The following is a 27,959-nucleotide window of genomic DNA, read 5'->3' on the forward strand; positions in this document are numbered from 1 at the left end:
TCTAATGACAGCATTTCAGAGACATGGTTTGTTTTAACCATGAACCATGTAGTCTCTATGTATAAATACAAACCGGGTCTTTCCTGAACCCTTTTCTTCCCTAGATAAGGGAGGGTCATTCATTAACGAGCATTAGCTGTTATTGACTATGCCAAATTCAGCCGCAGAATCACCTGTCTGAACTGCTTATGTAATTTATGAAATTTCTCCACATAGTGCAGTTTTTTTCAAAGAGGAAATTAATTACTCTTCTGCCTGGATATGAACACTCAGAGGTAATCTAACAATTGCTCCCTTATGGTCTTTGTGAGATTCACAAGCTATGGGCAGTATTATCTTTTGAAGAGCCTAGATTTTTTCTTGTCATTCCAATCAGAATGCATCCCTTTCAGGAATTGTCTTGCCCTTGAGAGAATTGAATGAACTTTTGTCTGGCCAGGTGAGAAAGGCCCAAATGCAGAAAGAGGAGTGAGGTAAGCAGCGGATGAGGCGTGAGCTGTGGAGGGTCTGTGTGAATGTGCTTATTTTCCGCCCGTGTACTGCTCACAATGATCGGATGAACTGATGGGGACCTAGGCCTCCATCAGCAGCCAGGAGCTTATTAGAAGCTTTCTAAAATCCCACTGCTCAATACAGCACTTTTGCTGCAGAGTAAATAGGAGATGGCACTACAGGAATCCGATCAATAAGAAAAAGGGATTCTGGGATCTCAGCTCTTTAGGTTGTGTTAATTGCAGTTTTTTATTTGTCTTGAGACTCTTTCCCAGTCTAGAAATGCCAAAAATCGTGGAGAAATGAATGGGTACCTTTCAAAAATAGTGCCATTTCAAAGCTTTAACCTGTCAAAATATGAAATACTTGGTAATTTTGTTGTTGAACAGTTTTATTTATGTGGCTTTTCCACCACTCAGCCACCCAATTGATGTTTTTTCTTATTCTTCTGTTTCTGGTCATTTGCTGTAATAATTATTGAAATCCATTTGCTTTTTTTCAAGAACCTGTCATATTCTCTCTAGACCACATCTTCCCCAAAGTTATACTCTTAGCCAGTAAAGTTGAATTCAAGTCTTCTTCCTAAAGACTTGAATTAGCAATTAAAATTCCTGTAAACAAGCAGCTAGTTATACCTCCTTCCAACTGGGAGCTCAGTCCCTGAGGTTCTTTCCCAAGGGGTTTCTCCCAAGAGGCTTACTGGAGGTTGGTTAATGCATGCCTCACCAGTCTGTTTCCCACTAAAAGGCAGAAGTCCACCTTCAGGCTTTCTTACTTACTTACTAAAAGAAAGGAAAATGCAGTTAAAAGAAAATCAAAAAGAAAATGCAGTTAAAAGACAAATCCTTGTTCTCAGGAATACCTCTACTGCTTCAGGTTTAGCTGAGCCCCTAGAAGAGTGATTTGGAATTCTAGCCATAGGCCAGGAACCTTAAGTTCTTGATGGCTGCAGTAAGTCTTAGGAGTGTAGCTTTACTTAAGGTTTGCCCAGCAGAGGTGTGCAAGGGCTTTAACTTCACAAACCAATGCTTAAAGCTAAACTGAAATAAATTTAATGTCCATTCCACCTATTAAATGTGTTTGTTAGCAAATATTTTTTTTAAAGGTAACACAGTGTTTAATTACTTGTTTTCAATTGGAACCAATGTTTAAAATACCTGTCGTGGAATCCAGAGCATTTTAAATGGTACAGTTATTGTTTGCTTTTATTCTGATATAAGCAATATTGTGGCATTACATTGTCTTAAGTAAATATGTGAGAAACAAAATCAAGTTCAGTACTAATAGGATTTTTGAAACCATGAAATGTCATGATGTAAACACATCTAAACAGTGGGTTTCCTATCGTGCTGAAAACATAGCTTTCTAGCCTATAATTCTAAATTGGACTCATTAGCTCAGAAGTTCTGAAAGACTCCCCTTTTACCATACCCCTACTGGAAAATATTTCCAGTATTTAGGACCTAATCACAATATTTAGAAATTTTCTTGAGTGATATTTAAGAGAAGTCAAAATGTTCTTAAAATGAATAATAAAGGAGAGTAATGGCATTAATAAAGTTTAGGGACCACATTCTTCAACGTTATGAAAAAAGGAAAAGGAGTTTCCCAAAGTGAAACTTATAACTTTATTTATAACCAAAATACTTATGGAAAAAAAGAAATAATACTTCCATTTCCCCAAAATAAAAAGACTCCTAAACAGTAAGAGAAAACCCACAGTATAGAAGTTCTTCTGTTTTGAATGCTCTCATCTAAATAGAAATATCAATATTGCCTGAGGCAGTTACCTTACCTGATGCACACAAACCTTAGAAGCAGACATTATCCACATTTCAAAGACTGGGAAACAGAAATTATGTGACTTGGTCCGGGTAGCACAACCAGAAGGAAACCAAATCAGAACTTGCCTGGGGCAATCTGTTAGGCACTAGAAAGGGTTTGTCTAAACTGCTTCTAAATCACTAGAAAGTTGATTCAGTTGAAAGTCTAATATATCTTGATCCAAACAGTATTACTTAATAAGTATGACTGAATCAATTACCTCTTTATTTGAAAGCACTGTACATATTATATTAGTTCTACAAATGTTCATTCTTTTGATACTGTTAAAGGAAGAGAAATGGAATGGGCCACATAGAAGCCCTGCTGTGGCCCCAACCATGCCTGAGATTACACGTGTGGTATCTTAAACCTCACAGCAGCCTCTTCTATACTCAAGGAGCCCAGGTTGGATAAGTGCTTTGCCTCACAGCTGCTACTTTGTAGAACCAGGACCCAAGCTATCTGCCTGACCATGTCCTGTTCTTCCATGGCCCCTGATGCCTGATGGGTACTTCTATTTTAAAATGGTATAAAATATCTTAATAACAGTTCAATACATACTGATTTCCCATATGCTATAACAGATTACACGTAAGTAGGGACAGTGAGCGGAATGAGGATAAAATTGTTAGTAGTTTAGTGGAAACTTATGGAACCAGCTCATGGTTCTCACCGTAAAACCCTTTTTTAAAAAAATACTTAATTTTTAAAATTTTGTTGACGTGGAATTGATTTACAATTTTATGTTAGTTTCAGGGATACTGTGAGTCTGTTTCTGTTTTGTGAATAAGTTCATTGGTGTCTTTTATTTAAGATTCCACATATAAGTGATATCACTTGATATTTGTCTTTGGTTTATTTCACTTAGTAGGATAATCTCTAGGTCCATCCATGTTGCTGCAGATGGCATTATTTCGTTCTTTGTTATGGCTGAGTAATATTCCATTGTGTATATATACATATATCCCCACATATTCTTTATCCATTCATCTGTCATTGGGCATTTAGGTTGCATCCATGTCTTGCCTGTTGTAAATAGTGCTGTTCTGAACATAGGGGTGCATGTATCTTTTTGCATTGCGGTTTTCTCCTGATATATGCCTAGAAGAGGATTGCTGGGTCATATGGTAGTTCTGTTTTAAGTTTTTAAAGGTACCTCCGTGCTGTTCTCCATAGTGGCTATACCAATTTACATTCCCACCAACAGTGTAGGAGGGTTCCCTTTTCTCCACACCCTCACCAACATTTATTGTTTGTAGATTTTTTGATGATGGCCATTCTCATAGGTGTGAAGTGTTAGCTCATTGTAGTTTTGATTTGCATTTCTCTAATAATTAGTGATGTTGAACATCTTTTCATGTGCTTTTTGGCTATATGTATGTCTTCTTTGAAGAAATGTCTATTTAGATTTTTCACCCATTTTTTGATTGGGTTATTAGTTTTTTTGATGTTAAGCTGCATGACCTGTTTGTATATTTTGAAGATTAATCCCTTGTCAGTTGCTTCATTTGCAAATATTTTCTCCCATTCTGAGGGTTGTCTTTTTTGTTTTGTTTATGGTTTCCTTTGCTGTGCAAAAGCTTTTAGTAAAAATTTAATTAGATGTCATTTCTTTATTTTTGTTTTTATTTTCATTACTCTAGGAGGTGGATCAAAAAAGATTGTAGACTTTTTGATGGTGGCCATTCTGACCAGATTGAAGTGATACCTCATTGTAGTTTTGATTTGCATTTCTCTAATAATTGGCGATGTTAAACATTTTTTCATGTGCCCATTGGCCATCTGTATATCTTCTCTGGCTAAATATCTGCTTAGACTTTTTGTCCATTTTTTGATTGCGTTATTTGTTTTTTTGATACTGAGCTATATGAACTGTTTGTATATTTTGGAAACTAATCTCTTGTCAGTTGCATCATTTGGGAATATTTTCTCCCATTCTGTAGGTTGTCTTTTCATTTTGTTTATTGTTTTCTTCGCTGTACAAAAGCTTTTAAGTTTAATTAGGTCTCATTTGTTTATTTTTTTTATTTCCATTCCTCTAGGGGATGGATCTAAAAAGATATTGCTGTGATTAATGTCAAAGAGTGTTCTGCCTGTGTTTTCCTCTAGGAGTTTTATAGTACCTGGTCTTACATTTAGGGCTTTAATCCATTTTTTAGTTTCTACAGTGTTTATTTGTTGGTCCTCTTAGTGGAAACCCTCCCTGCATATGTTGGTAGAACTCTGCCGTCCTCCCATGTTTGTGAAAAGCTTTGTATGTAAGTGTGGGGTTTGCTGCATATACAGAGAAGTTCTTGCCTGTGGGTGGCGGGGAGGGGGGGGGGGTCTCTGCAATTTGTGGATGCTATTTCCTAAGCAGCTTCTGCTGTTGGAGTTTCGATTTGGTTTCTTTCCGGTTGTGTGACCTGTACCAAGTCATGAGATTTCTCTGAACTTCAGTTTCCTTGTCTTTAAAACATGGATAAAGACTGCCTTGTTTGTATCAGATAATTTATGTGTAAGTATATTCTAAACTGTAAATCACTACACATATATAGATAGATGATATAACTATCAATTCAGATATATCATCTATCAGTCCCTAATTCAAAGGTCCTTGATTCATTGTAGGATCAGTTAATGCCAAAGACATTAGAAAGGTAAGTGCTCAGATGATTGTAGCATTCTATACAGACCACCCTTTTGTTCCAGTATTATTTACATGCTTAGAGTGTATATTGAGAGTGGAATTGAAATTTTCCTCCTTATTGTTTTAATTGTATAAATATGAAGGCTGCCAAGCAGCATCTCTCATAATGGAAAAGGAATCTGTGAGATGATCACAAAGCCAGAGAAAGCAGAGGAGAGATGGACGAGTTCTCTGCAAATTCAGGGTACAAAAGTATGTAGCAAAGGATATCTTACACTAATAACATGTTATTATTGTAACATGGTAAGAGAAGACATTAAGTAAGAAAGAAAGGATTGTTTTTCCTTAAATGAAGTTGAAAACGTGTTTGAAATACAAAGTACACAAAATTGTTAACTAGAAAAGCATGGATATCCCAAAAAATCCGTGAGGCAAACACTCGTCCAGACTCTGGGAAAGAAAGGAGTAATTTATTCTTCTGTATTTTCCCTGGGAGAAAAAGCCTGGTGTTCCTATAAATTCTACCCACTGCTCTCATGTTATGGAATTCACAGAATCAGCCTTCAGAAAATGGTACAACTGTGTTGGAAAGAACAGCATTTTACAAACTGATTTTTCCTGCACTCAAGTGTTATTACTGAGTTACATTAGATTTTTTTCAAATGTCTATAAATTAGTGGCTGCTTTTTAATTTAGATACTCATCACCTCACCACTACTCAGAAAAGCTCAGCGTGTCCATGACTTCAGAAATTTTTTCCATGAAGGTTTAAAGAGCAGCTTCTGATATTAAGCGCAGACAAATAATATATAACCCAAAAAAGGTTAAGAATAAACTCTGTAAGCTCTTCCATCAGGAGCTCCCGATGTGACAGCTTGTCGAGCTGACAAGCTAACACACCAGCTTCAGTCATAACTTGGGATGTTAATGGTATCTGTGCCCTGTTTCAAGCCAGGAACTCTGGACCATCAGCAATCTATTTCAAAAGGCATCATGCCAAGCAAAAGTGGAAAACAATGCTTTCATATTTGGAATTTAAACCTGATGTGTTATACACCTAGTTTATTAATGCGGACAGTTAACCACCTCTTCTCAAAATATATGCTGCTCTCCCCATGACAACTTTGGTGCTGGAAATTCCAATATGATTAGCGTCTTATAGGCAACACTGAAGTGTTACCATCTACCCTGTTCCACAGTCGAAAGATACTAATGGGAAGAAGTGGGAGAATCACTCAGATGGAGTGGCTCTCAGGTTTTGATACTCATATTACGTGTCTCATTTCTTTCATTCTCTGTCACGTCCGTCAGTGAGGCAAATTAGATGACCAGGAGTTTGTTCTGACCGCCGCCATCAGACCTAAACACCTCCAGTCACTTTGCTAGGGAAGCTGTGATGTCTCCGCCTCCCCTTCATGTGCTGGTACTTAACCAAGGAAAATGTTTCCAATTAAAATCAGACCACGGGTTTTTTTAAAACATGAATAGAAAGGATCCTGTTTTCAACTGAATAAGTAAGAAATCTGAGAGTATATAAAAACCCTGTTTTAGTGGAATTGACCTTGTGATATTTAGTGGTGCCTTAGGCTGGCTGACATTGAGCAGTGTGTTCGCAAAGAGGTACACCAGGCTGTCTTGTTCCACTTGCTAAATTTTGGGAGTGTCTCTCATGAGATTCAGTCCAGTTCTTGGGTCCATAGGTCAGTGTTGGCTGTTATAATCTGACCTTGATACGTTTTCAAGGGTAGGAGAACCCTCTGATTCTCCTTCGCCTTCTTCCTTTTCTTTTTCCAGTATTAAAGAAAATAAAGAGAAGGTTTTTAATGTCTAGAGGAAATAGGGCTTATTGTGTGGTCCCGTCTCAGTTACTTCCATTTCTGTGTGATTAAAGTAATAAATCAGTAGGGACTCTTCTGAGTGCGTGCAAGTAACAAAAATCCAACCTTTCTGAAGCAGAAAAGGGCATGTATTTGAGTCATTTTTGCTGCAAAGTCCTGGTAGCCTGGGTTCAGGTGCTCATATGACATCTTGGTCTCGGTCTCTTCATGTCTTAGCTTTGCTGTCCCCTGGATTGGCTCTTTTCCCAAACAGGCTTTCTCTACATGAGGGGAGTTTCAGATCCAATTCCTGTTAAACTTGAACCTGGGAGAAAGAGGACTTATCTTACCAAGAGTTTCTCCAAAAAGCCCCAGGATTGAGTCACATTAGTTCCAGTCAGTCTGGTCTGGATCATTTATCTGTCCTGAGAGGAGCATGTGGGGGGGTGTGTGTGTGATGTGATTAACCAGGCATAGGTCACATGTCTGGAGCCACAGGAACTGGGGTGGGAAGGGAATGTCTCCCGTGGACAGACTATTATGAGCAGGAGTGGCAGTGCTTTCTGCCACTCGGACTTCTGAATTCCGAGAATGTCTGATGGAAAACTGTTATATTACCTAGGTATTAATTTCACTTTTGCATACTTAATTTGATGAGCTTTTTTAAAATACCAGATTTGAAGTAGTGAGATCAGGGTTAAAAATGCTGTCTCTGATATCTGATACCTCTGTAACCTTGGACGAGCCTCTTAGCTACTCAGAGCCTCAGTTTTCTCTTCCTAAAGCGAGACTCATGTCCCCTCACATCAGTGTTGTGAGGCACAAGTAGTAGTTGTCAAAGTAGTTCATAAATTATACAGCTCTACATTTGGGTGGTTTTGGAAATTGTTATTATTTTGAGATAATTCTATCTCCCTTCTACACTATGCTTTTTTCAACTGCAAATAAATGCATTGTAAAGTAAAGCTCATGATATTTAGCTGTGTTTTACAAAACTATTTCTATTTTCCAGCTGGTAAGCCCCAAACTAATATCTCTCCAGCGCTATGGAAACAATAGTTGTTAGGATTGCACACACTGTACAGGAGGTTCCTATCTGTGTTATAACCTAGCTGGCGTTGGAGCTCTTTGGAGAGGATTATGGGTGCTCCCCATACTTAAGTACTTTTCAGTACTTTATGAGTTAACATATATTAAAAATGTGTCATTGCATAGTACATTAAAATATTTTCTCTTATAGTAAAGCGTATGGGGGCTACATAGGGGCGAGGCCTGACTCTTCCTTATTTTTTAATTCCCTGTAGTAAGCATTCCATAAATACTTGTTGACCAGATTACTTTACACAAGGTATGAGGCACCACAGAACCACAGGTTTCCAAGACTCCAGCTTAGACACAGACTGGGATGGTCTCAAATCTTTTAGAGAAACAAACTGCCTGGAACAGTAGCATATCACCTGCCAGGCTTAGATCTGGTTCATCATCATCATCGTTAAAGCCAGCTCTGATTAATACGACTTTGTGATGGGGCAACTGAGGCTCGGAGACCTTATGTTTCTGACCCAAGGCCACAGAGATTGCAAGAACCAGAGCCGGGATTTGAACCCCAGCTGTCCAGCTTCAGAGTCTGTGCTTTAACCACTGTGATGAGTAACACCCCGGGTTGTGTCTACCCACGCAGCCATGAGACATTCTAAAAGTTCTAGAATCCCAAAAGGCTCCAGTTTAATTTTTTTAGTCCTTTAATAGACTCTGTCCCTAACATCTAATATCTTATGTAAATGCAAAATTAGTAGAGAATTGAACGTCTAAGATGGCGTGGATAAACACTGTATTTGAAGAAGATCCTTTGCTCTTGACATCCAACTTTTCATTCTTTACAAATCAGGGGTAGCAAAAAACTGCTTCACGTAACCAATTGTGAAATGATGTGACCCACACTTTCTGTATGGGTCTCTACTTTGAGGCTTGAATGTAGCATCACAAAAATGTATAGCAACTTGCAGTATCTACATGCATTTATGGCTAGAAGATTCTTCTGTGCTTCTGTTAAAGAAAAGCAGAGAACTTTAGGGTGGGAAGGGGCCAGGAAATGTATCCAGTCCTGTGTTTAGAGGCAGCACCCCTTTTAATACATCCTTAATAAACAGCCACAAGTTTATCCTAATCTTGTCTCTGGCCCCCACTTTGTAAGGCAGCCAGCCCCAACATCGTTGGAAAAGTTCTTATTAATAGAACTCTTGCCTTATATTGAATTGAAAGAAGCCTCCTTAAAGCTCCCACATGGTTAGTGTATGCTATCTTCTGAAAACTCAAAGAATAAATCTGCTCCCTCTTGCTGAGAATAGTTCTTTAAGACTAAAGACAATTTGGTTTCTTCCCTTCACTATATTAACCACACCCAGCTCTTGCCAATATCATTCTGATAAGTGGGATGTGGGCTACACAGCATCCGGATTCTGCAGCCCTGGGCACGTCTGCTTTGTTGATGATCATGCTTAACAACATGGAGATCCTGTTGATTCTTACTGAGCTTTTCTTTATGGAAATTTCCCAGCCTTTATCAATAGCCATGAGCCTGCCTCCTCCTCAGCCCTCGGCAGTGGTTGTGTGTGTGTGTGTGTGTGTGTGTGTGTGTGTGTGTGTGTGTCTGTGTATATTTAACCTTAATGCAGGATTTTACATATAAATTATTCCTTTCCAGCTCAAACAGTTTTATCAAGTTGCTTATCCAATAATCCTGCTCTGTCAGTGCTTTTCTAAAACTTGGTCGAGGCTCAGTGTATCAGTGATCCTTCCCAACTATGTAATGTGCTGATTTTAAAAGTGCACCTCAAAAAAGTATGCCTTTTAAGTAATTCTTCCAGTATATTCATTTCAGTGATGAACAAGGCAGAACCGAGGAAAAACCTTTGTAGCCTTCTACCAGATACCTTCTTAGGTTGGCATCATGCAAGATGATTATTCAACCAGACCTTGTTTTTCCATACATTCCACAAGGATAAAATGAGGAAATAGTGGCGTCTCCATCAATATCATTGAATGAATGGCCTTGTCCAATACCTCTTTTTCACCAGAGGCAGGAACCAATAGTTAATAAATGGGTTTAAATTTTAAAAATGACGTCCTCGGGAGATCGGAAAAGATGGCGGCAAAGTAGAGGGATGGGGAATGCATCCCTCTCCACAGATGTATTGGGAACGCACCAAAAGACGCAATAAATCCCACAGAGAACCAACTGAACACCAGCAGACGACCTCGGACATCAAAAAGGACCACAAGGATCGCGACATAACTGGTAGGGAGGCATCTACGACAGCTCAAAGAGGGTGAAGCGGCTGAGCTGTGGCAGATGGGAGGGAGTGAGAAACACACGGAGGGTCCGCACCGCAGCTCAGCGTTCCCGGACCGAGACGTCGATTCACAGCTGAACAGAGGGTCCGGGAGCGGGAGCATGGGAACTGGAGAGCTGGTTCAGGGTGAGAAACATTGTTGCCAGTAAGGTGACGGACCAAGAGGACAGGAGGGAAGAGGTCCGCCGCGAGGAGTGCCTGCCCCTGAGAGCTGCCCTGCCATGATGGCAGCTGGATGCTGCTGGCTCACGGGCGGAGGGGAGGAGCCACAGGCATAGCCTCTCTCTCTCTCTTTCGGTGCCTGCAGCGGGCAGTGGAAGAACCCCTGTGGGCCACCTAAGGCACTCAGGGATAACAAGGACCCTCAGGCCCTCGGGCGGGGCTAGCTTAAAACCCCTTGGAACGCTGGCAGCAGGGAGGCTGCGGAGAACAAAGAAGCCCAGAGAGAGGCCCAACTCTGAGACATTCTGTTTACACCTGAGCCACTGGCACCCCTCTGCAACAGGCACCTCCAAGCCCAACTGAAATGACAGAGCGCCACTGCTCACTCACTCCCAGGGGAAGGAGCCACTATTGTACCCTCTCCCTCCCCACACACCGACGCTTACAGAGGAACAATAAAGGAAGCTCTGCTGGTCACAGAATAATACAAAAAAACCAAGGCGAGTAGAAGGACACTTACAGCTGAGACTCTAAGGAAACAGAAATATTAGTATCAATTCTATTGAACTGGTCCATTCTGGGATCAGTTCCAGTTTTTTTATTAATTACGATCTTAGTCCTAAGGGATCTACAAGTTTTATAACATATTTTTTTTGTATTCTGTTTTTATTTTTAGCCTTTTTATATACTTCTATTTCTAGCTAAGTTTTTGGTAGTACAGACTATATATCTCTCCTACCTTCCTTTCATCTCTATCCTTTATACATTTCTGTTCCCTTCTTTTTATTTACATATTTCCAGGCACACTACGATCTTCTGTTCCCCTGTCTTCCATCCATTTTTAGTTTATTTTATCTTAACATATAAGCAACACTATCGATCTGCTCAGACTCCTTGCTCTAGTCTCCAAATGACACACCGCCTTGGTATTTAATATTAGGTTTTTGTCTTTATCTTAGTTCTTAGTACAATTGTCTAATTTCATTCTGCGAATCTCCATTCTGTCTGGTGGTACTCTAGCTCTTCTTTATATTTGATCCTAGCTTTCAATATCTCCCTGGATTTGTGTTGTAAGTGTAAGGTGTTATTTGTTTGTTTGTTTTTGCTTTTGTTTCTGTTCTGTTTTGGTTTTCAATTTCTGTTGGGTTTCTCTTTGAATATCTGATCGCATACTGGGGTTCTTCTGTCAGGTCTTTCCAGAGCCTTATGTCCTAATGGATTCAGTAATTGTGTATCTTATACATGTATGTGTTTCCTAGACTTCATATTTGTTTAACCCAACACTTGGACATTAGTCTGTGGCTTGGACAGTCTTCTATAAACCCCTTTGTCACTGGGACAAGCAACCCCAGAAGTATGGACTACCATGAGGAAACAAAGAAACACCATGCAGGCAAAGGAGCAGGAAGAAAACGCACAAGACCAAATAAATGAAGAGGAAATAGGAAAAATGCCTGAAAAAGAATTCAGAGTAATGATAGTAAAAATGATACAAAATCTCAATAACGAAATAGAGAAAGTACAAGAAGCAGTTCATAAGAACTCAGAAGTACTAAAGAACAAGCAAACAGCAATGGATAACAAAATAACCGAAATTAAAAATACTATAGATAGTATAACCAGCAGAATGTCTGAGGCAGAAGGACGAATAAGTGAGTTGGAAGATAGAATGGGGGAAATAACTGCCACAGAGCAGGAAAAAGAAAAAAGAATAAAAAGAATGGAAGACAGTCTCAGAGACCTCAGTGATAACATTAAGCATACCAACATTTGAATTATAGGCATCCCAGAAGAAGAAGAAAACAAGAAAGGGTCTGAGAAAATATTTGAAGAGGTTCTAGTGGAAAACTTCCCCAACATGGGAAAGGAAATAATTCACCAAGTCCAAGAAGCACAGAGAGTCCCATACAGAATAAACCCAAGGAGAAATACACTGAGGCACATATTAATCAAACTAACAACAATTAAACACAAAGAAAAAATATTAAAAGCAGCAAGAGAAAAGCAACAAATAACATATAAGGGAAAACCCATAAGGAAAACAGCTGACCTTTCTACAGAAACTCTGCAGGCCAGAAGGGAATGGCAGGATATACTGAAAGTCCTGAAAGAGAAAAACCTACAACCAAAAATACTCTACCCAGCAAGAATCTCATTCAGATTTGAGGGAGAAATCAAAAGCTTTCCAGACAAGCGACAGTTCAGAGAATTCAGCACCACCAAACCAGCCTTACAACAAGTGCTAAAGGAACTTCTCTAAGTAGGAAACACAAGAAAAGGAAAACACCTACAAATACAAACCCAAAACAATTAAGAAAATGGTAATTGGAACACACATGTCAATAATCACTTTAAATGTCAATGGATTAAATGCTCCAACCAAAAGACACAGACTGGCTGAATGGATACAAAAACAAGACCCTTCTATATGCTGCCTACAAGAAACCAACTTCAGACCAAGGGATACATATAGACTGAAAGTCAAGGGATGGAAAAAGAGATTCCATGCAAATGGAAGTCAAAAGAAAGCTGGAGTAGCTATACTCATATCAGACAAATTAGACTTGAAAGTAAAGACTATTACAAGAGACAAGGAAGGACACTACATAATGATCAAGGAATCCATCCAAGAAGAACATATCACAGTGGTAAATATCTATGCCCCCAACATAGGAGCACCTCAATACATAAGGCAAATGCTAACAGCCATAAAAGAGGACATCAACAATAACACAATAATAGTGGGAGACTTGAACACCCCATTTACATCAATGGACAGATCATCCAAACAGAAAATAAATAAAGACACACAAGCTTTAAATGACACATTAGACCTTCTCGACTTAATTGATATTTATAGGACATTCCATCCAAAAACGACAGACTACACTTTCTTCTCAAGTGCACACGGAACATTTTCCAGGATAGATCACATCTTAGGTCACAAATCAAACCTCAGCAAATTCAAGAAAATTGAAATCATATCAAGCATCTTCTCAGACTACAACGCCATGAGACTAGATATCAATTACAGGAAAAAAACTGCAAAAAATACAAACACATGGAGGCTAAACAGTTAACTCTTAAACAACCAAGAAATCATTAAAGAAATCAAAGAGGAAATCAAAAAACATCTAGAAACAAATGACAATGAAAACACAACAACCCAAAACCTATGGGATGTAGCAAAAGCAGTTCCAAGAGGGAAGTTTATAGCAATACAGTCCTACCTTAAGAAACAAGAAAAATATCAAATAAACAACCTAACCTTACACCTCAAACAATTAGAAAAAGAAGAACAAAGAAACCCCAAAGCAAGCAGAAGGAAAGAAATCATAAAGATCAGAGCAGAAGTAAATGAAAAAGAAAGGAAGGAAGCAATAGCAAAAATTAATAAAACTAAAAGCTGGTTCTTTGAGAAGATTAACAAAATTGATAAACCATTAGCCAGACTCATCAAGACAAAAAGGGAGAAGATGCAAATCAACAGAATTAGAAATGAAAAAGGAGAAGTAACAACATAAATACAAAATATCACGAGAGACTACTACAAGCAACTATATGCCAATCAATTGGATAACCTGGAAGAAATGGATAAATTCTTAGAAAAATACAATCTTCCAAGACTGAACCAGGAAGAAATAGAAACTATGAACAGACCAATCACAAGTGCAGAAATTGAGGCAGTGATTAAAAATCTCCCAACACACAAAAGCCCAGGACCAGATGGATTCACGGGCGAATTCTATCAAACATTTTGAGAAGAGCTAACACCTATCCTTCTCAAACTCTTCCAAAATATTGCAGAAGGCGGAACACTCCCAAACTCATTCTACGAGGCCACCATCACCCTGACACCAAAACCTGGCAAAGATGTCACAAAAAAAGAACATCACAGACCAATATCACTGATGAATATAAATGCAAAAATCCTCAACAAAATACTAGCTAACAGAATCCAACAGCACATTAAACAAATCATACACCATGATCAAGTGGGGTTTATCCCTGGCATGCAAGGATTCTTCAATATACACAAATCAATCAGTGTGATACATCATATGAACAAATTGAAGGATAAAAACCATATGATCATCTCAATAGATGCAGAAAAAGCTTTTGACAAAGTTCAACATCCATTTATGATAAAAGCTCTCCAGAAAATGGGCATAGAAGGAAATTACCTCAACATAATAAAAGCCATATATGAGAAACCAAAAGCCAACATCGTTCTCAATGGGGAAAAACTGTAAGAATTCCCTCTAAGAACAGGAACAAGACAAGGGTGTCCACTCTCACCATTATTATTCAACATAGTTTTGGAACTTTTAGCCACAGCAATCAGAGAAGGAAAAGAAATAAAAGGAATCCACATTGGAAAAGAAGAAGTAAAATTGTCACTCTTTGCAGATGACATGATATTATACATAGAAAACCCTAAAGACTCTACCAGAAAACTGCTAGCACTAATTGATGAGTTTAGTAAAGTAGCAGGATACAAAATTAATGCACAGACATCTCTCGCATTCCTATACACTAACAACAGAAGAGCAGAAAGAGAAATTAAGGAAACTCTCCCATTCACCATGGCAACAAAAAGAATAAAATACCTAGGAATAAACCTGCCTAAGGAGGCAAAAGATCTGTATGCAGAAAACTTTAAGACACTGATGAAAGAAATCAAAGACGACACAAACAGATGGAGAGACATACCATGTTCCTGGATTGGAAGAATCAACATTGTGAAAATGACTGTACTACCCAAAGCAATTTACAGATTCAATGCAATCCCGATCAAATTACCAATGGCATTTTTCACAGAACTAGAGCAAGAAATCTTACAATTTGTGTGGAAACACAAAAGACCCCGAATAGCCAAAGCAATCTTGAGAAGGAAAAATGGAGTTGGTGGAATCAGGCTTCCTGACTTCAAACTATACTACAAGGCCATAGTGATCAAGACAGTATGGTACTGGCACAAAAATAGAAAGGAAGATCAATGGAATAGAATAGAGATCTCAGAGGTAAGCCCAAACACATATGGGCACCTTATCTTTGACAAAGGAGGCACGAATATACAATGGAAAAAAGACAGCCTCTTCAATAAGTGGTGCTGGGAAAATTGGACAGCAACATGTAAAAGAATGAAATTAGAACATTTCCTAACACCATACACAAAAATAAACTCCAAATGGATTAAAGACCTACATGGAAGGCCAGACACTATAAAACTCCTAGAGGAAAACATAGGCAGAACACTCTGTGACATCCATCAATGCAAGATCCTTTTTGACCCACCTCCTAGAATCATGGAAATAAAATCAAGAATAAACAAATTGGACTGAAAAGCTTTTGCACAGTGAAAGGAACTATAAACAAGACAAGAAGGCAACCCTCAGAATGGGAAAAAAATAGTTGCCTGCGAAACAACGGACAAAGGATTAACCTCCAAAATATACAAACAGCTCATGCAGCTTAATACCAAAAAAGCAAATAACCCAATCCACAAATGGGCTGAAGACCTAAATAGACATTTATCCAAAGAAGACATACAAATGGCCAGCAAACACATGAAAAGATGCTCAACATCACTAGTTATCAGAGAAATGCAAGTCAAAGTCACAATGAGGTATTACCTCACACCCATCAGAATGGCCATCATCACAAAATCTGGAAACAACAAATGTTGGAAAGGGTGTGGAGAAGAGGGAACTCTCCTGCACTGTTGGTGGGACTGTAAGTTGGTACAGCCACTATGGAAAACAATCTGGAGGTTCCTTAAAAAACTACAAATAGAACTACCACATGATCCAGTAATCCCACTACTGGGCATGTACCCAGAGAAAAGCATAATCCGAAAAGAAACACATACCATAATGTTTATTGCAGCACTATTTACAATAGCCAGAACATGGAAGCAACCTAAATGCCCATCAACAAATGAATGGATAAAGAAGATGTGGCATATATATACAGTGGAATATTACTCAGCTATAAAAAGGGATGAGATGGAGCTATATGTAATGAGGTGGATAGACCTACAGTCTGTCATACAGAATGAAGTAAGTCAGAAAGAGAAAGACAAATATTGTATGCTAACTCATATATACAGAATCTAAAAATGATACTGATGAACTCAGTGACAAGACAAGAATAAGGACGCAGATGCAGAGAATGGACTGGTGATCTCGAGGTTTGGCGGGGCTGGGGGTGAAGGGGAAGCTGAGATGAAGTGAGAGAGTAGCATAGACATATTAACACTACCAACTGTGAAATAGATAGCCAGTGGGAAGTTGCTGTATAACAAAGGGAGTTCAACTCGAGGATGGATGATGCCTTAGAGGACTGGGACGGGGAGGGTAGGGGGGAGTCGAGGGAGGGAGGGGATATGGGGATATGTGTGTAAATACAGATGATTGACCTTGGTGTACCTCAAAAACTGGTACAAGAGTGTAAAGCAATTATATTCCAATAAAAAAATTTTTTTAAATAAATAAATAAAAAATAAACATTATATATACATAGAAAAAAATAAAAAATAAAATAAATAAAAATGACATCCTCGATTTACAAGAAAGGAACATAATGTGTATTTTAAAGAGATGTTATGGGCAAAGAACAATTATTACTTTGCAAAATAGAATTGCTTTGCAGCAGTTCGTGCTATGATAAAAAGCTGATTGCTGCTGTTCTGAATGAGTGATTAACATTTCTGCTAATGGCCCTGAAAAATGTTCGTATCAGGAGTGGTGACATCCAAAATTTGAGGCAGAACAAGTAAAATAGCCCATATTGCAAGAAACAGCATGCTCCCAATTGATTTAAATTCCCTGTAGCACTCAGAGAACCTGGGGAGCTGTACAGTAAGATCTGGATTGTACAGACAGTGTTCCATTTTTCTCCTCTGTTCTGTTCTTTTTTCCTGTGAAGAGATTTCATAAATAATTGTATAATGTCATTTAGGGCTACAACTGTCATATTGGGGAGTGCCAGTTATGTATTATCTCTGCAAATGAATAACAGGTCACATAGCTATAGTTCTCTCCTATTTTGGCAGCTGAGAGCTTACTTTATGAGCTGTCAGTACCAGAATTAGAGTTTACAGGGAAAGAGGGAGGAAACGGGGAGGGGGGACGAAAGGGGAGAGAGGGGAGGGGCGGAGAGAGAAAGGACGGAAGCAGGGAGGAAGTGGAAGAGAGAGAAGGCTGTAACTTTGGGCAGGCAGCAAGTAAGATCAGAATTCGCATCATGTCAGCATACTTATGTGGTGGTGTTTACTTCCTCCCACTTTTGCTAGATTGATTCATTCTGATGCCAGTGATAATGGGTCACACATGGAAAAACAACTATTGGCCTGGCTTTTCACGTCCAGCAGGTGATTACCAATCTGTCCAAAAATTTCCCTGATACAGGGTCAAGGTCACAATTGTGAAGGTTTGAGAAGACTGCTCATCAGAAAAGTGAAGAAGTAACAAGGAGCAAGATTTTTTCAGTCCAGCATTCCCTGCAAATAAAGTAGTTGATCTGAAATCTTTTCCTAAAAGGGTCAGCCGTAAGAAAGCCTGAACCTGAGACGTTCACAGCGTAGTTTGAAGAGAAGAATCATGTGTAGTTGTTAGAGGGGGTCTACACATCACAAAATTCACCTGAGAGGAGAGGAGGAGGATGGTTCCTACATCTACAGCGGTGGGACAGAGGAAATAAGAGGCTGGCCTGCGGCTTCTGGGTAGCGCACAAGAGACAAAAGGTTCTGATTTCTGATTTCCAGGCAGGGTTCAGTTAGTGCCCATGGAAGAGGAGGCCGTCGGGGCTGTCGCTGCTGAAGAAAAGATGCATACGAGGTGTTTGGCACTTTATGCCTTGACTGAACTGCATTTGTCTGACTCCATCCTTTGACAGATCTCATCTCGTTTCAGTTTCTGCTCAAGGAGCCGCTGCGTTTGCTGGCCGCTGACCGAGGCTTCCTTTGCTAGGGTGCCCTTTTTTCTTTTGCCTTTGAAGCTATTTTGTTCTCTCTTTGTTTGTTTTTGTTTTATTTTAGAAGCGCTGTCATCCAAGAGAAGAAATGGACTTCATTACTCTTTTAACTTTTACTCTGAACCTTTCCTATTTCTTGTTGGATTCTTTCTGGTCAATTTCTGAACACCCTGAAGTGTGAAAGAATTATGACAAACATAAGGGAGATACAGAGGAAAAGCTTTTTTTTTTTTTTTTTCCAGGGCTAGAACGAGGTGGAAAATTTCATCTCTGATAGAATCTGACCAGAGGGCTCTATTCATACAAGTTTATGAAACTAGCTACACAGCATCGGCAGACTCCCGGAAGGTTTTCAGAGCCTACTTGTTGTTCCTAAGTGGGTGGAGCTGCCGCCAGTGTGCTCCTTCCAGGACCCATCATCAGCCTCTGAATCCCAGTTTTCTACTGGTCTTGACAAAAGGAAATGGGTCGTGTCCAGGGCAGTCCCTATTCCATAAACCTTGACTAAAAGCAGAGCTTGTACCCAATAGATGAGCAGTAATTATCTCTGAGTGAATGTCAGGGTGCCAGCAAGACAGCTCTAAACTTACGCTCTAAACGTTTCCCCCATTTTCAGTTTGTGCTTGAAAGAATAATCCCTTTGCAGCATAGAAAGCATAGACTTAATTTGGGTATAATATGCTGGGCTTGGGGGGAAGACTTCTCTGAGAAGGTGACACTGGAGTAGAACGTGAGGTGAGGGAGTGGGTCCTGCAGCATCTGGAGAAGGGGAGACAAGTGCAGAGGCTTTGAAGCAAGACTGTGTTTTGCTGTCCAGAACCGAGTGAGCAAGAGGGCAGAGCGGTGAGGTGGGGCTGGGAGCCAAAGGATGGAGATCCTTGCGGGCCATTATTAGGACTCTGAATTTCCTTGAGTGCTGTGGAGCAGAACGGCATGATCTGGCTTTCATGTTCAATGAATCATTCGGGCTGTTGTATTGAGAATAAGCACTAAGGGGGCAAGGATGAGAGCAGTGAGCCCAGTTTGGAAGCTTATGGAAGAATCCAAGTGTGAAAAGGTGGTGACTTGGACCAGGTAGTGATAGGCAGGGGAGAAGAGTTTAGAAGTAGATTAAATAGGATTTGCTGCTGGATTGAATGTGAGATGTGAGCAAGAGGACGACCCCAACTAGAAGAAGAGGGTGGTCATTTGGTGAGATCAGAGAGCTTATAGGGAAGTGAGGTGATCTGGAGCTTGGTTTGGAGCATTTAATTTAAGGTTAAGATGCCTGTTAATGATCAAGATTAAGAGAGGTCTTAAGAAGGCATCTGAGTCTGGAGTTCAGAGGAGAGGTCTGGGGTGGAGACATAAATCGGGGAGTCAGGACTGGATGTGACCACCTGGTAAAGCCAGAGAAGGACTGGCACTCCCAGGATCAGAAGATGATCAGGTCATAGGAACCAGCAAAGGAGGCTTTAAGAAATGGAAGGCGTGATCAAGTGTCAGAAGGTCAAGGGAAATGAACAGTTGGCTTTAACAAAATGAAAAAAGCAGTTTTGGTAGAGTGGGCTCAAGTGAGGACAGGAAAAGGGAAAGCAGAGACCATATACATACCTCTTGGGGGATTTTGCTTCTTAAAGAAGAGAAATTGAGCAGGAGCTCAGGGAGAATGTGGGTCAAGGGAAGGGCTTTGTTTGGTTTTAATGGAAGATGTTTCAGTACTTACTGGGAATGTTCCAGTAAAGAAGGAAAAACAGACAGAAGGAGAGAGAATTTATTGTAAATTACTGGGTTGCTACCAATTGAGCAAAAACGAAATCAACCTTTAGAAGGAAGACTTTGAAGATGGGTAAAATGCTTTTTAGTTTGTTATTCAATTTGAATGCAAATGTGTTGTATTTTCTGAACTGTGTTTGTGGCAATCTGAGGTATGTGGTGGTAACAAGATCAACATGTGTGTTGTATTTTAAGGAAACCTTTCCAGAGTCAGGAGAGAGGTCTGAACTCAAGATAAAATTGTGTACCTCCAAAAGTGTGCTGACTTCGTCACCAAAGAAATAGTTGGTTATTGATAGCTCGGTTCTAAGATTGCTATACCTTTACTTGACCCTCATGTATTTGGACTTCATGGTAATTCAAGTTCAGATCAACTAAATTAGCCTTCACAACGTATTAGGGAAAGGAACTGAGAGAAAATTCACAAGCAAACAAAATCGCAAAGGGGGTTTATCATCCTTTTACAGGATTGTTTCTAGGCTTGTACAAGCTGCCCTTTAGCGTATAGCTGTGCTAATCACAGATGTTCTTCTCTCTTCAACGATGTCGGCAGCGCTTTTCCAGCCTTTATCAGGAAAAATGAGACTTTCTCTAAGAAGAAGCCTGCACGATCACCCTCTGGTCCATTTTGCCGGAGGTGCGTTGGCAGTAAAATGATGGTGTTGATTGAAGGCGCAAGTGGCAACAGCAAAGTAGCCCAGCTGAAGGTGGTGATGGCGAGCAGTAATTAATGCTCCTGTGGTGCTGGACCCGTTGCCAAGAAGTACTGAACACATTCTGTGACTCCATTCCCTCAGTCAGCACACGCGACAGCTTCTGTACTCCAGGTCCTAGAGCCGTAGCTGTGGAGACGTTCCCTCTCGCGTGAAGCTTAGCGTGAGCGGCCCAGCAACCTGACGAAGTAAATAGGCCACGTGCTATTCTTCTTTACAGATGAGGACATTTGAAAGTTCAATTCAAACTTAGGTTTAAATCACTTCTGTTCTAGGAATTTGGGCCCCAAAGGAAGTTTTATCACTGGCATTTTCTTTCTCAAAGCTTTTGAATGCTCTGTACTTCAGTGCATGTTGTACCCTGAGATATTATCTTCATAAATGTAATGGAATTCTTCAGGGGAAACTCTTTTGCGTTTAAAAAATCCATTCCAATGCTCAGCCTGGGAACCATGTGTCTAGAAGAAGCACTGTTTCATGTTATGAAGACACCATTGCAGCTGGTCCACCTTAAGTTACTGCTCTATGAGCCTGATAAAGTCTTTACTGCCATCAGAATTGATGTGATGTTTGACATGTACCAGCTTTTTAAAAAACAACCTCCACAACTCAAATATAATTAACTGCCTTTATTTTAAACTCTATTTTCAAAATCTGACTTTTTACCATTTGCCTTGAGGCACGTAGTTACAGAAAATGAGAGAGGATTTGCTTTATCAAGTTTGAGCATAGCTTATAAATGAAGAATAGTTATTGTAACTTCTTTAAAAGGTATATAAGCCACATGGGAACTCTCTTCAGTGTATACGACTAGAGGTGGGTTTTATTTCTTCATTGAGAAAATCTTTTATGGATTTTTAAAAATAAAATAATCATGGCACAAGACCCAGTCTTCCCTCCTTAACTCTCTGGTAACTTCTGTGACTGTAGAAAGATATATTCATGTAACAGGATGCTAAGGGGGGATTTTTGAGTAGGTGCTAAGTATTACACGTTCTAAAGAGAGACCTGCTGATAATGGTTGGAGTTTACCAACAGGTGATGAATCCTACCCTGCACGGTCAGCTACCTGTCCACAGTCAGAGGCAGAAACTGGTGCTGGCTGGTGGAACGGGGGTGGGAGGGGACGCGGCGTAGCAGAGAATTGTCTGAGCCACTGTAGCAAGAGCTGAGGCTTTTCCTTCCTTCCCATGGCAGGGGAGAGAGCACATCTCCGTGCAACCCAAGCCTAGGGAGAAGGTCTCCAAGAGGAATGCTCACCAGAGTGGGCGGAACCTGCCAGAAGGGCAAACTGGTGTCTCTCTCCCTGGGTGGACTTCTGGGAGCAGATGCATGTACACCAACCTGAGCTGAAGAAGAGAGAATGAGAGGGAGATGTCCCGGCAGAGAGGAGTGGTCGCAGGGCAGACTGCTCTGCATGGCAAGGACGTGTATGTGTGCCGTGGGTGGGCATTCAGGAGGCTGGGCTTGTGCGCTCTCCCCCGAATACCACCCAAGGGGCAACGTGTCCTAGCAAGGCTGAGTGGGGGTTGGAGAAAGTCAGGCAAGAGCCAGATTTCTCACATCAGGAACTGTGCAGTAGGGACCCCACCCCCTACCCCAGCAGAGCCCTCCAGAGAACCTGCACAGATACAGTAGAACCCAGGGCAGGGCAACTCCCACAAGAAGGATCAGAGACCAAGTGAGCGTTATCCTGAGAAGCAGTGACGACCAGCAGAGAGAATTCAGCCACTGGCAAGTAAGAGAGAGGACCTTGTCCTTCTCCTGTATCCTCCTCCCCAACTAAGTGCATGAAGGAGGTTGAGCTTGGGGTGGGGGGCACCCAAGCTGGACCATGCCACCCCACCTCGGGTTTCTTTACGCCTCAAGACTGGCATGTGGTGAGGAAGGGCAAAGTTTGAATCATAAATGATATTGGAGTTTGATAAGAAATGAATTCTTCAGAAGTCAAAGTGACTAGGAGGTCATGCGGGCTGCCCAAAATGTCAGTTGGCCTGTGGCCTCTCAGGGAGGAGGGACTGGGCATGGCCCATTTGGGAGGAATTGAGTGGAAAACAAAACTTTAAGGTGCTTGAACCCTGTGGAGGTGAGGCTGTTCCATGCACTGGCTCCATTATGTGTATTTGTTTCGGGATTGGTAAACAGAGTCCGTGTAACTGAATATTCTCTCCGTCTTCTGTGAAGTCATTACTGGGCTGGCCCTCCTTCCTAGCCATCCTGGCAGGCTGACGTGTGGTGACACTGCCCTGTGTGACCAGAACAAGCCACTTCACCTCTCTGAATGTTATTGTCTTCATCGTTCAGATGACAGGTGATCCCTGGGTTACTTCTAGCAGTAAAAGTCTGTGAAAGTTGTAGAAGGTGTAATTTATGTAAAAACTAGCTCAGAACTGTGGGTGACAGTGCTTTAAGGGTATCCTAGAAGTATGTTTGGAGCCAGCTAAGAGGGTAGCTCCACTGAAGCATGGAGTTAATATATGTAAATCAGCTGACAGCTATCGGAGACGAGACTGGGGATTTAATGGCCCCAAGACTTAACTTGCTAGAGATTTAGTTTTTGAAAAGTAGGAAGGGGAAGATGCCTCTGTGGAGAAAATAGCATTAAGTTTAGAGTGGAAACTGAGGATAGCGGAGCTGCCTTAAGTTGGGAGGTAGTTGGAGGTGCCTTTTGGTCAGACCCCAGGTATGTTACTTTCTTAACAGAATGCCAGTTACCTGACAATCTGTCCCCAGCAAGCCATCCAGATGACCGAAGAGTTGGAAAGCAGAGATGTAGGTATTGTGTGGAGCTGCCTTTAGAACTGGAGAGAGAGATGTTAAATTTCTGGTGAGCGTTTCTGGGAGGTTGGAGGTAGGGGGAACATTTAGCCAGGGATGAGCTTTCTTTTCCACAATGTGTTTGCTGATAATATTGTTCTTTGCTGGGTTTCTAAACCGTACAGTGGTTATGTTCTTATCTCCTTCCTGCACTGATCTTTGTGCACTCTGCTTGTGAATTCTGGAGAGGTTCACCGTGCTAGGCTGAATAAGTTTAGGCATTCTGCCATTTTCAGTGATTCAATTTCTCGGTGTCTTTTAGATGATGGAATTCAGGAAAAGAACTCTGTAAAGGTCAAGCCAGGAGCCTCATTGGTTTGTCTGGTGGTTTCTGCTACAACTCCTGGGAGGGTGTTGGTTCTTTTGGCGTTTGGTTCTAAGCGAACATTATTGCCTTTTAATAATTGTTGGTTATTAGATTGTTAATGGTATGATGGAGAGTCCAAATCATGGAGCTGATTCATTAGGTTCACAAAAACCAAATGCTGTTCCCCAGAGTATCTGGTTGAGTGCCAGAACTGAGCTTCCCGAACCCAACCCCTCCCTGCTCTGCCTCCTTGGCGCCCACTCCACCACCACGCATTCCCACTGCTGGGCAGCAAACTGACGTTTCTCCCTTGTTAATCACGGAGCTTTGCCCTTGAGGACTCTGGAGGGGAAAAATATCTTCTAGGTTTATTAAATTGAGCAATGACTAAATTAGGAAAGTCATTTTATTACGTTGTTTGCTCTTGGTCATTTGAAGATAAGAAAATAAAAATGTTTGACATGTGTTAAAGATTTTTTTCCTATCTTCCTTGAACTTCATGAAAATACTTATCCTCTGAAATGAATGTCGTGAAGAGTGAAGGTATTTCCATTCTCTTTGGCAAATGTAAAACACAGTTTGCTTTTTCCAAGATGTGAATGGATTGGTAATTTCCCTTGATGTGAAACTAATATATAAATGGTCTTTTTTTTCCAGCCAAGCCAAAAATGTTCTTAAGCAAAAGAATGACTTGACAGTCAATTATTAAACCTCGGGCACCCTAAAACATTGTTTTGAGTGTTTGAGGTTTTTTTAAGAAATGTGATTCTTTGCTTTTTATTATTTTCCTCCTTCCCTTCCTTGAAGCTACCTTGGTAGCTGCCATGTTTTAAATATTGACAAGATGAGATAGTTTTCTGTTTATATCAGCAGTCGTCTGTCTGTGAGATATGGACGAATCAGAACGCTGGATTTCCTTTCTCAGCCATCCATCAGGTTCATAATGTAAGGTTACAAATGGTTATTTTTCTCTTCCTGAACTTGCACTGTGTCGTGTGTTGCAAAGTGTCGTCAGTAGCTATAGGGACGATGTCCTGGCAATGCAGAAAATTTGTGATGTCTAATGACTCCTGAGATTTCTTTTGTCTATTATACTTCATTCACTGTGCCTTGTGACTAGTTAACGTGAAAACATTGTCCTACGATGAGAAACGTACTTGGTTTTGAAGTCTACAGTTAAAATCTGTCCCATGTGAGTTTGGCTTTCATCCCAGGTGTCTGCGTTAACTTGCTTTTACAGGAAAAAGGAAAAGGGTAAATTGATATATATATACCCATGTATATATCAGTGTTATTCTTCCCCGTTTTGTACTTCCCGTTTCCATGGGCTATTCAGTCCTTTGTGCCTGACAGTCCTCAAAGGTTTGTGCGCTTCACTTGTGAGAAATATTTGAGTATGATTTGCATGATATTCTATATAAGTTTTATGCAAATATGGGAGGAGTATAACCAGGAGAGGCACCATTAGAGCCACAAAGTGGTTCTCAGCCTTTTTCTTTTTTTTTTCACTTGACAGTACTGAATTGATCTTTGGCACGTGTGTGAAATCATGACCTGTTTTACTCTGAGCTGCTTAATATTCAAATATTCACATTTCACCTTTGCATACTTCTAAAAAATTCATTTTTGTTTGGAACGTAAACATTTTAATGTCTGGGTTATTTTCCATTTTGTATTTTAAAATACAGTTCTATTTTCACACTCTTACATTTTTCTCATTGGCTAGCCTGCTGTCTGAGAGGTTGAGACATTTGGTTGAGAATCACTAAGCAGAGCTCTTGGGGTGGCATGCAGAGCGCCTCTTTTGGGGTGCCGTGTCAGGCACACCCCTCCTCCTGTGCATGGGAATTTCTAGCTCTTGGGGACCACAGTGTCTATACATTGCCTGGTACTGATGCTCCGGTGAGCCGGCAGTCCCTCCTGAGCACGTAAGTGCTAACCAGCGCTTTTTCGTGTTCAGAAGTGGCCACCTCTGCTCTTTATCCTCAAAAGGACCAAATTCAGGATAACCAGTTACATTTGACCAAACCAGCACTCTTTATTCTTGAAGATATTTTAAAAGAACTGCAGCAGCATCTTGCTTTCATGTGTATGTGAATGTTTGTAGGAGATGCCTTAACACTCACATCCAAATATATATATACATACATATTTGTAAGTATAGAGCTATATGTAGCCTTCTTCAAAGCCACAGTAAAGGTAATCACATATATCTTATGTATGCTTGGGCAGCCCATCTCTGATATTTGTCAGAATTATTGAAAGTGAAACCTGAAAAATAACAATTGTCATTTAAAATCATTTTAGTTTTTCATGAAGCATTCTTAATAGAGAATAATGTTTGTTAATATGCAGATCTAAATTTACAAGTAGGTAGGTGGGAGCAGTTCCTCACAGAAAAGATTTAAAAGCTTCTATTAAAAAAATCAATTAAATCCTAATTAAAAAAAAATTTTAAAATAATATAAGGCTTGGAAAATTCCATAGCTTCCTGTTCATGTAAGAAAACTAAGTCATAATCATAGCTTTTAATTATTTACTGACATCCTTACAAAACTTTTTTCTCAAGAAGAAAGTAAAAATATAATGTTTCTTCTTTGTATTCTCAGAACATACAGAATATGTGATATCTTTAGTTTCCGTTTTTGGAGGTAGAGAGTTATACGATATGATGTTTTAGAATTATATATATGGTGCATATATATATGATGTTTTAGAAATATATATCTAAAATCATGCAGTTTTACCACCTTTTGAAATAATGAAAAGATTAAAAGCTGCATTTTGGAATCTGCCCTCCAATGACAATCTATCTATGGAATTTTGCAGATTTTTTTCTGTGTTATAACTGAATTCAGTTAGCAGTTTTATACTTTTCAGCTGGTGGTATGAGACATTTAATTAATTACATTATATTGGATATGACCCAATTATAATCCTTCAAACTCAGCAGGCTATGAATTTCTAGTTGGTAGTTGGTAAATACCTATTAAGCAAAATCAATTCTCTGTTTAAAACTTTAATCTCAAATTATGTTTTTCTTTCGTATTAGAAGGTTAATTTTTATTTGAGTTTGAAGGGATAGTTAATAATCTACATTTTCCTCTATTTAATTGGTATATCTTAAAGGAAATAAACATATACACATATGCCAAGTAAACAAGGTTTTAAGCCATTGCCAAATTCTTGGACTATTAAGATCATTCAGTACATGAACCTAAAGAAAAGGTTTTTCTCTAAGTATCTTAAGCTTTAAAGAAATAGCCAGAGCATTTTTAGTAAGAGTGCCTTGGATCATTTTAACTTCTCTTCTGCAGTTACTTAAGCCTTTTAAAGATACTGCCAGTCACTAATAGTTTACAATATGACAAACTTTTACCCCAGACTTTTTCAATTTTATTTTGTTATTCTAATTAAATATTATTGCCTCATCGTAACCCATGTTTAGATCTACTTTTCAGGAAAGATGACTTGATTATAAACCATTATTTTAGGCAAAAGACTTTTTAAAGTCTGTTTGATTTTTATTTAATGTTTAATAAGGATTTTTAACTGGGAAATTATTAATTTTTTAAATTTACCTGAGGAAATACAGTTATTATCTAGATATGAATGTACTATTTAACAAGACCTAATACTGGGCTTCCCAATTGAAATTATTTTATGTGTGAGGCAAAACCCCTTATGTGCAAAGGTCTCCAACGCTCCTCCGTGTTATCACCACTCTACCTGTTTCCTCCATAGCTCATTCCTGCTGTAATTCAGCCTCCAAAAGGATGGAGACCTAAGGCACCCTTGCTCTCTGAGCTCTTTTGTTTTTCCTGTCCGTCAACCAGGTGAAGCTGAAGGGTCAAGGCCACATCTGCCCTTTATAATAGTGTAATGAGGCGTCCATCCATTGCCACTGAATTGATTCCAAAGAGAAAAATCAACACGTACAAGCAGAGTCTTCTAAATAGTCTCAGATCTAAGGTTAAAAAAATATATAAATTGATGAATTTCCAGGAAGAAAAAAAATTATTTTATTATACATTCAATTTTAAGAACATGTTTGCCTCTGTTTGAAAACGAATTTCTGGCAATAGCACTAAGTATGACAAAATTCAGTTTCTA

The 27,959-nt window shown here is 39.7% G+C and overlaps 1 protein-coding gene across 16 annotated transcripts in view; it reads left to right on the forward strand.

Annotated features, from left to right (window-relative positions):
• ANKS1B (ankyrin repeat and sterile alpha motif domain containing 1B) overlaps positions 1 to 27,959 on the forward strand; it is a 1,070,894-nt gene that overhangs the window by 986,877 nt on the left and 56,058 nt on the right. For 6 of the 16 annotated variants that reach the window (XM_057741211.1, XM_057741217.1, XM_057741221.1 and 3 more), the window contains one exon: positions 24,717 to 24,791. The exons of 6 other annotated variants lie outside the window; for them this stretch is intronic. In XM_057741211.1, coding sequence (XP_057597194.1) covers positions 24,717 to 24,791 — 75 coding nt within the window. The remainder of the gene's footprint in view (positions 1 to 24,716; positions 24,792 to 27,959) is intronic. 4 more of the 16 variants (XM_057741212.1, XM_057741218.1, XM_057741222.1 and 1 more) reach the window with 1 other exon arrangement.

Source organism: Hippopotamus amphibius, chromosome 7 (assembly GCF_030028045.1).
Source record: "Hippopotamus amphibius kiboko isolate mHipAmp2 chromosome 7, mHipAmp2.hap2, whole genome shotgun sequence".
In the NCBI taxonomy this organism is placed as follows: Eukaryota; Metazoa; Chordata; class Mammalia; order Artiodactyla; family Hippopotamidae; genus Hippopotamus; species Hippopotamus amphibius.